Genomic DNA, 14,628 nt, shown 5'->3' with positions numbered 1-14,628 from the left:
AGCACTTTAGTCACTATTGTTCAGATTAGGCAAACAATAGGAATATTAGTTTAGGTCGGCATTTACTGTATTCTCAAATAGGACAAAAAAAAAATCTTGTTTAACTAATAAAACCTGTTGTTGCAGCTTTGTGGGAAAATAATGATACTTAACTAAAATGTTAGCTATTAGAAAAGCTGTTTGCTAAATGTAAGAACTTTTTAACAGAATGCTCTTTTATAAGATTTGCCATGGAAATCCTGACCTAGTGGGTCAAAAAAAAGTCTTGCCAGCTTCCCACTCATGAATACAACCAAGATGTTACAATACCAGTAAAACAAATCACAGGCCTCTTTGCTGATGACAGAGCATTTGCATATTACCAGAAGCAGATTAATGGCAGTCGGATAAGAAACAGTCGGATGTAAAACTTTTTTTCTCTGGTTTTGCTCTCCTCTGTTGGAAAAGCAGTTTCAAACTGTGCTAATTCACTCTGACAGGCTACACTGAACTCCAGTGGTGAGTGATTGTTTGGGAACATGAAAGGATCACGCTGACAATGAGCTGACAGATGGATGACAAAGAGCAGGAAGGCTCTGTATTTTGGGGCTCTGCTTTTTGAACATTATATGCAGCACAGTATGTTGGGTAACATGTAAGGTGATGGTTAAAAACAGCCAGACTCTAATAATCAAGGTGTGACTCTTTAAGTAATTTACAACTTCGACTTCTCTTTTCACTTTCTGTGTTGCTTCACTGATTCTTGCAGCCGAAATGCTTCAGGCACAATTTAAGTGCAGAATTTACCCTCTGCTGTGACCGGCAGGTGTCAAAAATAAGGAATTACAGCACATCATTTTAAACCTCTTTGCCCTGTCATCTTAAAAGAAACGTGCACATCTGTACTCCAAGGAGTGTGTGAATGTGTGTGTGAGGCAAGGCCCTGTTAACGCACCCCGTAATACCGTTTGACACGTGTCAGTTGCCTCGCCACAGAGCGTCACCACTGACCCTGGGAGCATTGCTGATAATTTGCCATCACTTCATGTGTCACATACTCTCATGGCAACCAACCCCGCCTTTGTTGCCCTTCTCCCCTTATGACTGGGACTGAGGAGAGGAAGTCCCACATGACTCAGACTTTTAAGCCCAATAGGGATTTTCATCCACTGGCTGTCATTGTCCTAACATTACACTCTATTAGTCTCTTATTCTCAAAGTGACTTCACTGCAGAGCGATATGTAATCCCATCTACAGTGGCCCAGGGGTGATTACTATGATATCTTTTTAGCATGCAGGCGTAGTGTTGACCGTGGATGGAGGTGCTTTTTGACCCACTGTCCTCATAGATGTCCTACTCATTACTATGCTAATAGTTCTGTGTGGCCTGGCTCGGGTTGTGTTACCTGCTCTCTCTTCCTCTGTTTCTGTCTCTGTGATTTCTTATTCCGGCCACGTATTGGCCTGGTTGTAAGGCGAGTGGAAATCATAGGAGAAAAGGGGAGAAGAGTGAGGTGCAAACAGCTGCTCCCAACCCAGGGCTCATGGCTAATGCCAACAAACGGGGGGGGGGGAATACCAGCTGGGCAGAAGGAAACAGCAGGTGGCCTGTCACCAACAGAACACGGTAGAATGAGAAGTGCACCCTTTTTATTTGGACAGAGAGAACAGATCTTTTAATTAAAAGATTTAATGTTTGATTAAACTAGAACATCGAATGCGTAATATGGTTGTTGCTTTCCCTTTTGTTGATCAGATTTACATCTTCAGCTATTTTCCTAACTAATTGGACTTTTAGACCTCTATTGTATTCTGCTGAATCAAAATGGACAGAGCTATAATTTGGAGAAAGAGATCAAACCAGATAGCAAACTAAAAAAAGGAATAAATAATGATTTAGTTACAAAACAAGCCTAAGAATGTTTTATTCAAAGCTTAAAAAAAAAAAAAAAAAAAAAAAACATACAGAAATGCCTTAAAAGTGAAAACTGTCTAAATGCCTCAATGCATTTCCGAGATATATGAATCTCTCTCTCCAGAGGTCAGCTCTCAGGCGAGCAGTTTGTTTAGGTTGATGTTGGTACAGGTACAGGACTTTGGACACTGTTGTTCAAAACAGACAAAAACAGTAAATGTGCAGATTAGTCATTTTATGAAATGATTTAATGTTGACACCTAATCAAGTCCTCAAAGCTGTTATAAGCATTGACATACTGTCGTTTTAATTGATTTGGCAGACTTGTTCTTACTTATTTAACAACCATTTAAGTAGACGCATCATTTACTGATTATTTTGTATAAGACCAAACTTTCCCCTGTAAGTTCACTTTTTGGTCACCAAAAAGTACTGAGTAAAAGAAATCTCTCTATTTAGCTGCCCCAACATGGATTTGAGTTGTCACAAAACCAGGGTTTCAGAACTGAGATACGATACTATAAAGTCACCATATTCATCACCATGACAACAAAAAATAGAGCTTCCAGGCATGCGCAATACTGGGTAATTTCCTGTTCCTGTAATCACCACTCCATCACATTTGAATTAATCTGGTTAAATAACATTAACAGTTATGTGACTTTAAATTGAAAGAGACAGTAGTTGGAAAATGAAAGTATGCTATACATTATTAGATAGATAGATAGATAGATAGATAAATAGATAGATAGATAGATAGATAGATAGATAGATAGATAGATAGATAGATAGATAGATAGATAGATAGATAGATAGATAGATAGATAGATAGATAGATAGATAGATAGATAGATAGATAGATAGATAGATAGATAGATAGATAGATAGATACTTTATTGATCCCGAGGGATCAATAAATTATCAAACCAGGGGGAAATACAGAGAATGGTATGTTTTAGTCTTCTTTAATGCATATTCTTTCGCTCTCAGAGGAGTCCAAAACTCAGAGTGTCAGCTACCATTAATCTAGCTGTCCTCGAACTGAAAACAAAAGCATTCAAACTCCCTGATAAATGAAACCACATACACTGCCATTATGATCCATTTGTCAGAGCCTTATTTGCCGAAGGTTTTATCCTGACATTTCCGCTTAGTTTCTTCAACACGGTCGACTTGTTCTGCGCCACAATGGTTCTGTGGCATGACATCTCTCGAGCTGCAGTCCCACAGGATTAATTGATGGCACATAACTTCCTATGTGTCATGTCCACTCTATGTAGAATTCCAAATGTATCTTTCTTCCGGCAATCCCATCTTTTTAAGCCCTTAACTCCGACAGCAATTCTGTGCTTTGGACAAGAAGGAACAATCAAACGTTTTCTTTTTCAGTCCCTGCCTTCCTCAGCTCGCCTGTGAGACAAGCACTGCATGCAGCAGAGACACCAAAGCGAAGGTATTCTTAGACTCCTCAGCCTGCTTCCATAGTGGGGATGAACTCGTGAGATAAAATATGCAAGAACCTCTAAAAAAGGAAACTTTGCTTAGCTTTCACATTGACAAAATCTGCAGACAGACTACGTCATGTCGGGGTAAACAACTTGCAATTAGATTACATTTGACTTTTAAATCATTAATGCTGTCTGTAATGTTTTGGAGAGGTAATGGAACTTATTCTGAGAGAAAAAAAACCCAGAGCGTTGGGGAAGACAGAAAATGAAAGAGCAGAGAACAAAGTGAAGAACGGGCTTCTGATTTTTACAGGCAAAGAATGATATGCTGCTCTTTGTCAGCGCCAATAGGCAGCAGCAGGAACGTATGGATGGGGGGAGAAGAGTTCATGCATGTGTACCAGAGTGTGAGGGTGGGGGAGGAACCTCTGTGTGTCCTAAGGGATGCCTGATCCACGCCTTGGCCTACTCCAACAGCCAGATGAGTGGTTATGTAACTGCGGAAACTGACTAACGTCCAACACTGGTTAATGAGAATCTTCATCCACAGCAAGTTAACTTCAAAAAGCATCAAACACACGACCAGGGGCTAAAAATCACGTCTTGATATACAATCATGTGAGAAAACTGCAGGGATCCATGTGTGTCTGTTAGGGTAGTGTTCAAGCACGACAGCAGCAACATGTATTATTCACATTTGCAATTACATGCTAACAATGAACACAAGTAAATTCAGCTTAAATCCCCTCTAAAAAACATGTTTACAAACTGGCTATGCTGGAAATATTCCTTTAGTTTCCTTAATTTTCAGTCCTTTACATTTAGCCACCACCTGTTCATTTCCAGTTTCCTTCATGGCTTGTTTCAAGGAAAGCCCTTAGTAAACCATGTTTTCCAAAAATGTTTTGACATAAGGTTTACTTTGCCCATATCTTTTTACGTACATAGCAAATACAACCTTGAATATAAAACTACGTCTCCGTTTTTGTTCATACCTCCAAAGTAGGATCCATCCGTCAGTTTCATCTCCTTGTTGAACTTTGTGATGACACTTGCAACACCATGTTGAATGAAGTACATCTTCTTCCCGACCGTGCCTTCTCTGATGATGTAGTCGTTGGGTTGAAAGACCTCGAACTTCAACTTGCTTAGCATCCCCGTCACAAAGTTGGGGTCTGCGTTGGCAAACAAAGGCATGGTGGCCACGAGCTTCCGGCAATTAAAGTTGACAATTTCCTGTGGAAGATACAGGGAGAAGTTGGTCATAATTCAGCATTTTAAACGAAATAGGTTTTTTTTGTGGGGTTTTTTATGAAGTCAGACATAATACACCACAAATCCTTCATCTCTGCTGCTTTTATCTCTGGTTATAAATGAATTGGATGCATATTGCTGCTTTATCCCTAATACTTCTAAAGCACTTCCCATCGCCCCTGAGAAGAAACTTTCTGGCAAGGGTGCTACATCCTGATGAGTTTGCCCTGTGGTGCCGGCTGCAGGCCACGTCTCGGCTCTCATCCTGTCCCCTCAGACCCAGCAGGAGATTAGGAGCGTGTTGTCTGTTTACCCATACGTCTCTGTTGCTGTGCAGATGGAGCGCCGGGGCATTTGGAATCTCACTGTGGTGTGTTGTTGACCCCCTGTGACGGATAACTCTCCTCCAGTGACAACAGGACATTAACAGAGAGATAACCAATCTCGGGGATGCTTCCTAGCTAGAAATGTTATAGCACACTGGACTCAGATGCCGGTGTCAGCTAATGCCACGGGGCTTTGACCTCAATCATGCACCAGAACTAATGAATTAGAGAGTAAGCAGTTTTCATGCCCAGCCAGGAGGCCTCGTGGGGAAACAATCTTTGGCTTTGCCTATTTAAAGATTTGTCATATGGCAGGGAATAAATACGAAAAAGAGGAAAGAAAGGGGGGGGCAGCGAAACAGCTTGACAGTTATGTCACATGCTCGCCCATTAGTTTCCAGCTATACATAATGTCCAATTTCATTGCAGATGGCCACAACTCTCCACATTACACCTGCTGACCAGTCATATATAGCTACTGTCCTCCTGAGTGTCTTCCAGCTAAAAATCATGGGTGTCAACTTTTGACAACTTGTTGACACAAAATCTGATGTTATTGTCAGCAGCCACCCATCCAAAGGAATCCAATCACCTTGGAAAGCTAACACATTAGCCAAAAACCTTGCTGTGGTCTTTGATCAGGACTTGGATGTTAAGCATTAGGTGAAGAAGGTTTTACAGTCCTTTTTTATCAGATCTGGAGAAGCTCATGCTTTTATTTTCACTTGCCTCGACTACTGCAACTCGCTATACACCAGTCAAAAGTTAATCCGCCGCCTTAAGACAGTTCTGCTTCAATGCTGCAGCTCGCCTTTAACCAGGACCAGCAAATCATCCCAATCTCAGCATCCCGACTCTGGTTGCCTGCTGATTTTAGGATTGATTTTAAAATTGTCTTATTACATTTGAGGCCAAACATGGACTGGCCCCTTTCGACATTTCAGAACATTTCAGACCCTCTGAACCAGGGTACAGTCTGAGATTGACTGGTAGTGCTTTACTGGCTGTTTCAAGGTTCAGGCTAAAAAACAAATGTGCCAGTGCTTTAGCTGTCAGACTGCCAGAGGAGATCAGACTTACAGATTCAGTTCCTTGTTTTATTTCTCTACTTAAGACTCACTCGAGACTAGAAAAAGTCCTTAGCTTTCCTCTTTTCATCGTAACTCTATGTGTCTGGATGCTTTCATTTGGTGGCCTTTAATTATCTCTTTGGATTGTGTTTACTTTTATTCTCTTGTGAAGCTCGTTGTTACCTGCATTGATAAGTGCTTTACAAATAAAGTTGTATTATTGTTCTTATTCAACACACAGAATTCTTACTCTCAAAGACACAATATCCATCAAAGAGAGCAATGTCTTACATCATTCATTATTGTCCCGTGTCAGGAACCATAGAATTCATGAGCTGTACAATTCTGCTTTATGGTGACAAATGAAATCCATGAGAATAAGTTATTGCAGGTAAATGCGCTCTTTAAAGCAACACCAAGCATAGTTTTAAAGTGTTTTTCTCCACAATGGCAGTACTAAATCAAAACAGCTCAATTTGATGGATAACCTGACACAGCAAGTTTGAATTCACTGCATATTGATTTTTATGGTGACAACAAACCAACACAGGCTTATTTGAAAGAATTTGTAGACCCAGTGATGAAGTAAAATAAAGAAAGCTAAAACAACATCTCATGTCTCAGCTGATCCAATTTGAAATGAATTCTGCCATTTTCCATGGCTGCACAGAGGGATGATTAACTGAGGACCTTGCTGTAAGCTTCATTGACTTTAACCTTCCCAACCCCTACCAAACCCCAGAGCTGTTCCATCCACTGAAGCACAGTTGTTATATTCATAATTGCTTGAGCCAACAGTGGGCTGAATCAGGCACACCTGGCCCGTAGACTCATAGACGACTTGCCAAAATCATCTGAAGTATACTTGGACTGATTTCACAGCCCTTCTTCAGATCAAAACCAGTCTGCGGCTGCTGAGAGGAGCTGATTCTGATCCCACATTGACCGTTAAGTCTGCACCCCAAAAATGGTGCAGACAGAAAAAAAAAACACTTTCAACACTCAGCGGCAATAAGCCTCTGATACTGTCCCAGTGTGTCAAACAGGAATGGGCTGGCTTGAAGAGAATTATTGATTTCTGGAGCTAAATGGTGAGAGACTAGCACACAGCCTGTGGAAATACAAATACAATACTGCTCTTTGTAGCTCTCCAAACAAAAGTTATGGACACTTTACAAGAGGTCAAAGAGGCAGAACCTTGCATAACAGAGAGGATGCCATTAGCTGTGCCACGCTGACAAATCATGAGGTATCTAATTAAGTCAGCTTTAATTTATTCCTGGTTGTAAAGTGTGACAGTTGCTTTTAGTCTAAAACGATTCAAATGGCAAAAGCAAGGTCACCCAGGGAGGTGAAGTAGGCATATTGATGAAGGTTGGAATTGGTCTTTAAAAAATGATGCTCTGAGAACAAGAGAGAAGGATACACACACACACACACACACACACACACACACACACACACACACACACACACACACACACACACCCCTTTCAGGTAGCAATGGCACAATTAAAATGCACGACATGCACAATACCTGTTGGTAGTGTTTCCCATATGTCTCAAACTATTATATAAATTTTATTTTGAACTCTTTATTTTGTATTTTCAATGTATTTTATGTAAATAATGTGTTCAAAACATTGGCTGGACAGGTAACAAAAGCATTTCTCTACTCATTGTACTAGAATTGTGTATGGGACCAATAAATGTAAATTTGTATTTGAACTGTCATGTTGGTAAGTTGTTACAGTAGGTATACTGTACAGTAGGTAAAGTTCAAGCTTTCTTGTATTTTGTTAAAAAGTTTCTATTCCTTTGTTCTTGGGTTTCTACCAAATTGGATAATAACACATACTGCCAATAGAAAGATGATGGAAATATTACTGGATCAATACTCGAGGACATCGTTCTGTGATGTATGACTAGAAAAAAGACTCCGATGCATCTCATCTAGGAAGTATCACAGTTTAGCAGTTCCCCAAGCATTAAGACTATAAACCAGCCAAAAGTGTCTCTGTTGGCAGAACAAACTGTGTTCATATTTTGCATATCTTCCTGTGCAAAAAAACCCTGAGCCAACAATGTGAAACACAGCAGCTGAGCTGGTAAACATGCAGGAAAAGTATCCGATCCACGGGGACCTCATTTAGAACAGAGCAGGAAACTGCATTTTTCAATTGTAGCATTATTTAAGCCGGTTATTTCAAGTCTCTGGGATTTGATACAAAAAATACTTAACAGTGGTGTCGTATGTAGAAAAGGAGTCACAGAGTAGCTTCTGAATCAGTCAGCTTCTTCAGCTGTCTCTTGGAGGAACAGGCTGCTGAAGTTACACATACCTGACATTTCTTGAGAACAGTTATTCAGTAAAGCAGCAACCTAAGCTAGTTTGTGTGTCCTGTTTTTGCTCTGTCGAGACTCACTTTGTTTTTACCAGTCAGTACCAGAGGGCATACAGCCCCCTTTATGTGACGCTGTCTCTATGCAGATTTTTTAACTTTGCTTGCTCTGCACTGGCACCTAAGCCTGCAGGATTTTTCTGTGTAGGAAGCCGTACCTTTAAATCCCTGCACCTCCCTGAGAGTGTCTGGGATCTTGCAGCGACTCCCCCCTCGCCTCCCTGTTCCACTCTGCAAGGTGACTTAATGGGGCTACATGAGGGATGGTCACGAATCCTAAACTCATTCTGAATTTCACTCCTCCTGTCTCCCTTGTTCCCATGCATAATTACCCATATAATCTGCTGATGAAGGAGGTCAGCCAAGAACTCAAAAAATGGTCACTGACTCCACAAAAAACAAACAAATTACCAATTAGTCATTTTAGGAAATGATGTACAGTAAGTTGTATGTTTTTAACAGATGGCATAACCACAATTTATCTTCACACATCTGTTTTTTTATTGAATGTTCCAGCTAGATAGGTTCAGAGGTAAGGACACTTTTCAGTCTTCATTGTTTTTCTCTGACCTATTACGAGGAGCTGACATGAGCTGTCACATGTTTCTCTTTAGTAACTAAAGTCATTCATATTCCCAAACTTAAACCCACCCACATGCATTTTTTTAATTTATTTTTTCATTTGAGGTGTTTTTTCATTTTTTTTTTTTCATCTGTTCTAAAAATATAACCCCAGTCTTCAAATGGAAAAACCTCAAAGAGATTTATAAATGTCACCAAGTGAAAGATCCAGTGCTGGAATTCTAGTTTTAGAGAGAAACTGTCTCACCTCCTTTAGGGGGTCGTTGAGTTCACTAAGGATGTTGTCCTCATCGAAGATCTTGCCCTGGTAGCGATGTTCGTAGTAGTCGTGGATTTTCTGCCTCATGTCTGCTGGAAGCTTGTGGAAGGACATGTATTGCTCCACTTGTTTGTACTGGAAACACAGAAACAGAAAAGATCTCAGTTCCAAGCATACATCCTGGGGTTAGTACACATGAATATACAACAAAGCTCCTGGAAAATGCAGCCTTGACATAATCTGTCCTCATGTTTCTGTATTGAGGACAATCGGTGCTCTCACAGTGCCACGTCCCGGTTCTGTGTGTGGAGGCAGAGACAGAACAAGCGAGGCAGGTGGTGAACGAATGAGTACAAGCCCGGGGCTATGTCAGACCAAGGTAGCAGTTCTGATTATCTCGCCCATGCAGGAAGCATCCTCCTAATAGGAAAGTGAGCTATGATGTGAACTAGCAAGTTGACTTGATATCCTGGAGAGATTTTAGAGCTTGATGAAGTGATAATTATTTGCATGGTTTCATCTGAATATTTTATTGTGATACTTCTTTTTCCAGCACATGGGTGCAAAAACGTTTTTCGGGTGTTTGGAGAGGATGTCTCTATTTCTCACTTACTGAGCACAAAATCATACAGGCTTCCCTTAATGAATTGCATGTGTTATTATTACAGATTGTTTATTCAAAACTTCACATTTATTACACAAAAAATATCAAGCAAAATCACAGACATAAATGATTATAAACGTCCTCATATTGTTATAATATGACAAGATGAGGTCATAAAATGTACTCACAAATCCCTGTACAATTTATAACAATCACTGTCATTTTTAATGCAGCAGTGTCGACCATTTTTTGTGAAAATGATTGAAAATGATTTTTTGATGCTTATATGTTCTGCTTTGAAGCAGGAAAATAGTATCATGTTTACTTTACTTACTTAACAGGTAATTCCCAAAAAGCACAAGATACTATATAACCTTTGAATTGAAGGGTTTGTTTCCACCGAAGCTTGATTGAAAATACATACACAAATGCTTGTTTAGTACACAATTGTATGGAAATGGGGATGCTGAGAAAAGGAGGATTAGAGAGGGAAATACAAATGAAGAAAAGGATGAAGTATTGTTGGCCACACTATCAGAAAGCCAGATGGCCGGTGACTGTACTTTTTTTTTTCCCTTCTTTTTATGCATGGCTGGATGCTGGACCTTTCCGGTTGTGCAACACTGTCACTAATAAAGATGGGAGAACTATCCTGTATCTGGTAATTAATTGAATTTTTGGTTGGCTAAAAAAATCTGTCTATATTAACCTTTAAGGCAAGTGTAAGCCCTAAAGAGAGAGGAGAAAGAAAATACTTGCAGCTCTTCTACTTTGATTAGTTTCCTCACATGGTTTTTTTTTCCACAGACAGAGCTGTGAAAACAATCTTCCCAGACAGTCTGAGGTCCCTGACTCTTGAAAACAAACACTGTCTCTCACACTGTCTCTGGTAATCACAGTGGATCTGTAATGTAGGTGAGTGCCAACAGTGGCTAGAGGTTCGTTGCCAAGTCCAGGTTCAGGCTCTATGGATAGTTTGATGCTAGAATGACACCACAAACAATGTCTCAATCCATCACTTCAGCTTACCCAGTCACCATAGTAACAGTGTGTCTGTGGAACCATCTATAGAGTATGAAGCTACAATCCTGTTATAATATTAGACTGTTTTCCAGGTTTGCAAAATGTATGAGAGTAGGAATTCGACCAGTTGTTACAATTGGTCGCTTCTTAATGGGTCAGAAAATTAAGATTAAAATCTGATGGAAAAATATGCTATGCTAACAGCAAAGTCAGCAACTTTTTGTATTATTTCAAATATAAGCTTTTGGGACTCAGCAGTGAGTAAGATTTACGTATTTCCTGTCGTGCCCGAGGAAGATCTTGTATGTTTTGTTTCCATGTTTTAACAAAATTGCCCATTGGGCAGGTGTGCAGACCTTTTTCAGCTTTGCCATTTATATCAGCATGTATTCAACGGCGATGTAAGACAGGAACTGGTTGTCTTGAGATGAGATGAGATTCAACTATATTGTCATAACGCATATACAAGTATAGAGCAACGAAATGAGATTTGGCATCTCACCAGAGGTGCAATAAGCAGGAAGTGCAAGAATCTATGGATGTACAGAAGTAGTTACAGAATTTACGGAATAGATACAAAATGCTAATTATTGACTATATATGGATGAATGGGATGCTAGGTATAAAGAGGTCTAATAAATAAACAAATATATGCAGCAGATTATGATATACAGATTAAGGTGAACATGCTATATTAGATTGTAGCTATATACAGAACAGTAAGCAGTTGCCTATTGAAAGCTAATCAGTTATATCTTTTTTCCTTTTTTTTTTTTTTTTTTACTACTAATCAAAACGGATGCAGGGATTTGTCATATTCCCAAAATGTCTTTGAATTTCAACCTTGCAAAACTACATAACATGATGACATCACATGAGCTCCCCAGGCTAATTGTGACATCAGCACAAACGGTTGCCGTATTGATATGGTGAATGCCTCTCTTATTGATTTCTCTTCTGATTCTGTCATTGTGTTGGTGAAAAAGTTGCGACAAGGCCATTTTGACAGGCTGGTCAATGGTTACAGAGTCTGGCCGCTAGTTTATCAGCTTTTCATAATGATGACATAATTTCCCCTCCCACACAAATCGAATTTTGTTTTGGTTTATCATGAAGGATCAATGCTGACTCCTTTTTTAACCATTACCCTTCTATTTGTTTCTCTCATTCTGTCTGTCTGGAGATAGTCAGGCCTACATTCACCATGGGATGAAGAATCAGGTTTAAACCTGCTTCTGCATTCCTGTTCATATTTTACACCCCGAGGGGCACTTTATCTGCAGAAAATAGCATCCCTTGTAAAATAGTATGTTCTTATATAAGCCTTTGGCAGAATGGGTTACATTCCAATTAAATATAACAAGATGGGATGAAATGTGCAGACAGAACGAAAGACTGAAACATTATTGATGTAGTCTTTATATTTTGATTTCAACTCCTGCTTGTGTCGTCTAGAAACGAGCTGTTCTGATTAAAAAATAAGAAACCATTCAGATATTTTTTTAATCACTAAATGGAGAAGAATAATCGAGACTTATTTTGTTAGGAGGAAATTCACGATCATACTAAAATACTGATGAAAAGATTTATACAGCTCTTATGTTTGTAAGTTCAAACTACTGCCAGCAGACAGTAAGCTCAGATACTAGCTTATAGAGGCTAAAAAAGCAGGAAGCAGCTAGCTTGGGCTTCCCAAAGCGGATTTTAAAAAAGCTGAGGTTTATTAAGGAGATTGTTTGTTTCATTCTCTTTTCTCCACTGGTCCAATACCTACTGTTTTGTATTTATTCAGTTTTTGTTTAGATTCAGCAAACAACAACAAATTATCATTAGGCTAAGCTAAGATGAACATCTCCTTGCTTTAGCTTCATATTTGAAGTTGCCAATAATGCCAAACTCTTCTCTAAATGCATGACTGCTTGTCATTTTTTAAAGTACATCATTTTTTCCCCCCATTTAAATGGACGCATGAAGATTTAAGTCTTTAATTCACTTATTCTAACAAGATTGCTGTACATTCAATTTGCACAATTACAGACTAGTTTGCGATTCTTTATGTCCTTTAACATTTATTTTGACCATTTCTAAGACCAAATTTAGGCAGCACAGTAATCTATACAAGGTCAGAAAGGTAGTAAAGTCAGGTTTACATTACTGATTTAGTATTTGTATATAAGATCAGGCACAGTTCAACATCTGCTGGATGACACACAGCTGTATGCTGTTTTACAGTGATTCAGCACCAGGGCATCACAGCAGGCACGTCTAGAGATTATGCATGCTTTGCATCATCACTCCCTCCCGCCTGCTCCCACAAATCCCACGTTCCTTCTCTCTCTTCGTTTGTTTTCTTTCTTTCCATCTCTTAGTAATTATTTTTAAAGTGTTTGCATATGTGTTTACTTTTATATGATTCTGGACAAAGTGTATGTAATAAAAAAAGAAGAAGACGTAATAACGAGTCAACTAAGGGCATGGTTTTTGCTGTTGAAAGTAAGCCCTAGTGAAAAAGACAAGAATGATTGCTCCCATCATTCTTCCTCTTCAGTCCTCATCTTCTGTCCTTGCCATAAACATCTTCTGTCCTGAGCTAACCTCTAACCTTTCACCGGCATCCATCTCAGCATCTGTGTATCCAACCCCCGCAGCTGTGGCAGTGATAGATGTAATGACTGAGCACCCTGAACTCATCCCTGCTGCTCGTCAGCCTGCTCCGATGATATGCACAGCCACGCAGCAAATCAGCCCTCGCTGTATCTGGCTCCACACTGAGGCTCTGTTACCACGAGCATGGCATTCACAGCCTCAAAGCTGTCACTTCAATGTCTGCAGGGATGCTGAGGGGCCAGAGTGGGATGTAGATTAAGCAGATTTGCTGGGAAGCAGATGTACATACATACTGAGCACGACACATGTCACTAAAGCAAACTTAAAACGGCTGACTTGTTTGCTTTGGGCAACCTGCTGTCATTAATTTTCTTAAAGTGGAATCTGCTGTGACATTGTGAATCTTATCAATCAAAATCATTTTAGGTTATAGTAATTTAAATTCATGGAGAAATTATCATCTGCTGAGAATTAAATAACCATGCCACCGATTCCAGGAACATTTTGCAAAGTCAAGATTCCAGCAGAGAGGGGTCTTCACTGAGCAGGCTGTGTCCCACCACATCCACATCTTCTGCCCTGAAGCGTTGAGTCTTTCATCAGTGTCAATCAACATTCACGCTTTTCACAGGAAGATTTGGTGATTATTTGGTGGATGACATTTTCTTTGTCTTTCTTTTGATCTATCAAAGAGTGAAATCGTACGCTCATGTATTTTTTACTTCCATGGCATAATTTGACCAAGTTCAAGTTTTTCCGTTTATTCGCATTTCTCTCAAGTTCATAATAAGAAATGTGGCTGACTCTTTCCCTCATATTAAATTCTATTTGTATCTTTTAAAAGAAATCACAGATTGCTTTCCTGATGCTGATCTTTATGATTCAACGACAGGCTGCACGAAAGAGTGACGTCCGGGACCCCACAGCATCCGTGTTCCCCGTGTAGCATATTCACATTTGTTTTGTTCCATCTGATGACGCAAGCTGCACCCTATACTGTACTTATATGGTTCCCAACCTTATTTTGGAACGACTGGCCGTTAGAGAAAAAGCAGGTTTCAGACTTAACTTTTGAAAATGAGGCAACATTTACTACTTATCAGATTCTGTGATCACCACACTGCAACACTGTACCAAAAGCACACAGAAAGGTTGTTT

At 39.7% G+C, this 14,628-nt stretch overlaps 1 protein-coding gene across 1 annotated transcript in view; it reads right to left on the bottom strand.

Moving 5' to 3' along the window:
- The window catches only part of hcn1 (hyperpolarization activated cyclic nucleotide-gated potassium channel 1), a 76,965-nt gene that overhangs the window by 17,100 nt on the left and 45,237 nt on the right, over window positions 1-14,628 (bottom strand). The window contains exons 5-6 of the mRNA XM_079365292.1: window positions 9,225-9,371; window positions 4,339-4,579 (exon numbers count right to left, since the gene is read on the bottom strand). Coding sequence (XP_079221418.1) covers window positions 4,339-4,579; window positions 9,225-9,371 — 388 coding nt within the window. The remainder of the gene's footprint in view (window positions 1-4,338; window positions 4,580-9,224; window positions 9,372-14,628) is intronic.

The sequence above is a fragment of the Symphodus melops genome (assembly GCF_947650265.1).
Source record: "Symphodus melops genome assembly, chromosome: 16".
Lineage (NCBI taxonomy): Eukaryota > Metazoa > Chordata > Actinopteri > Labriformes > Labridae > Symphodus > Symphodus melops.
This window is presented reverse-complemented; position numbering and strand designations above follow the sequence as displayed.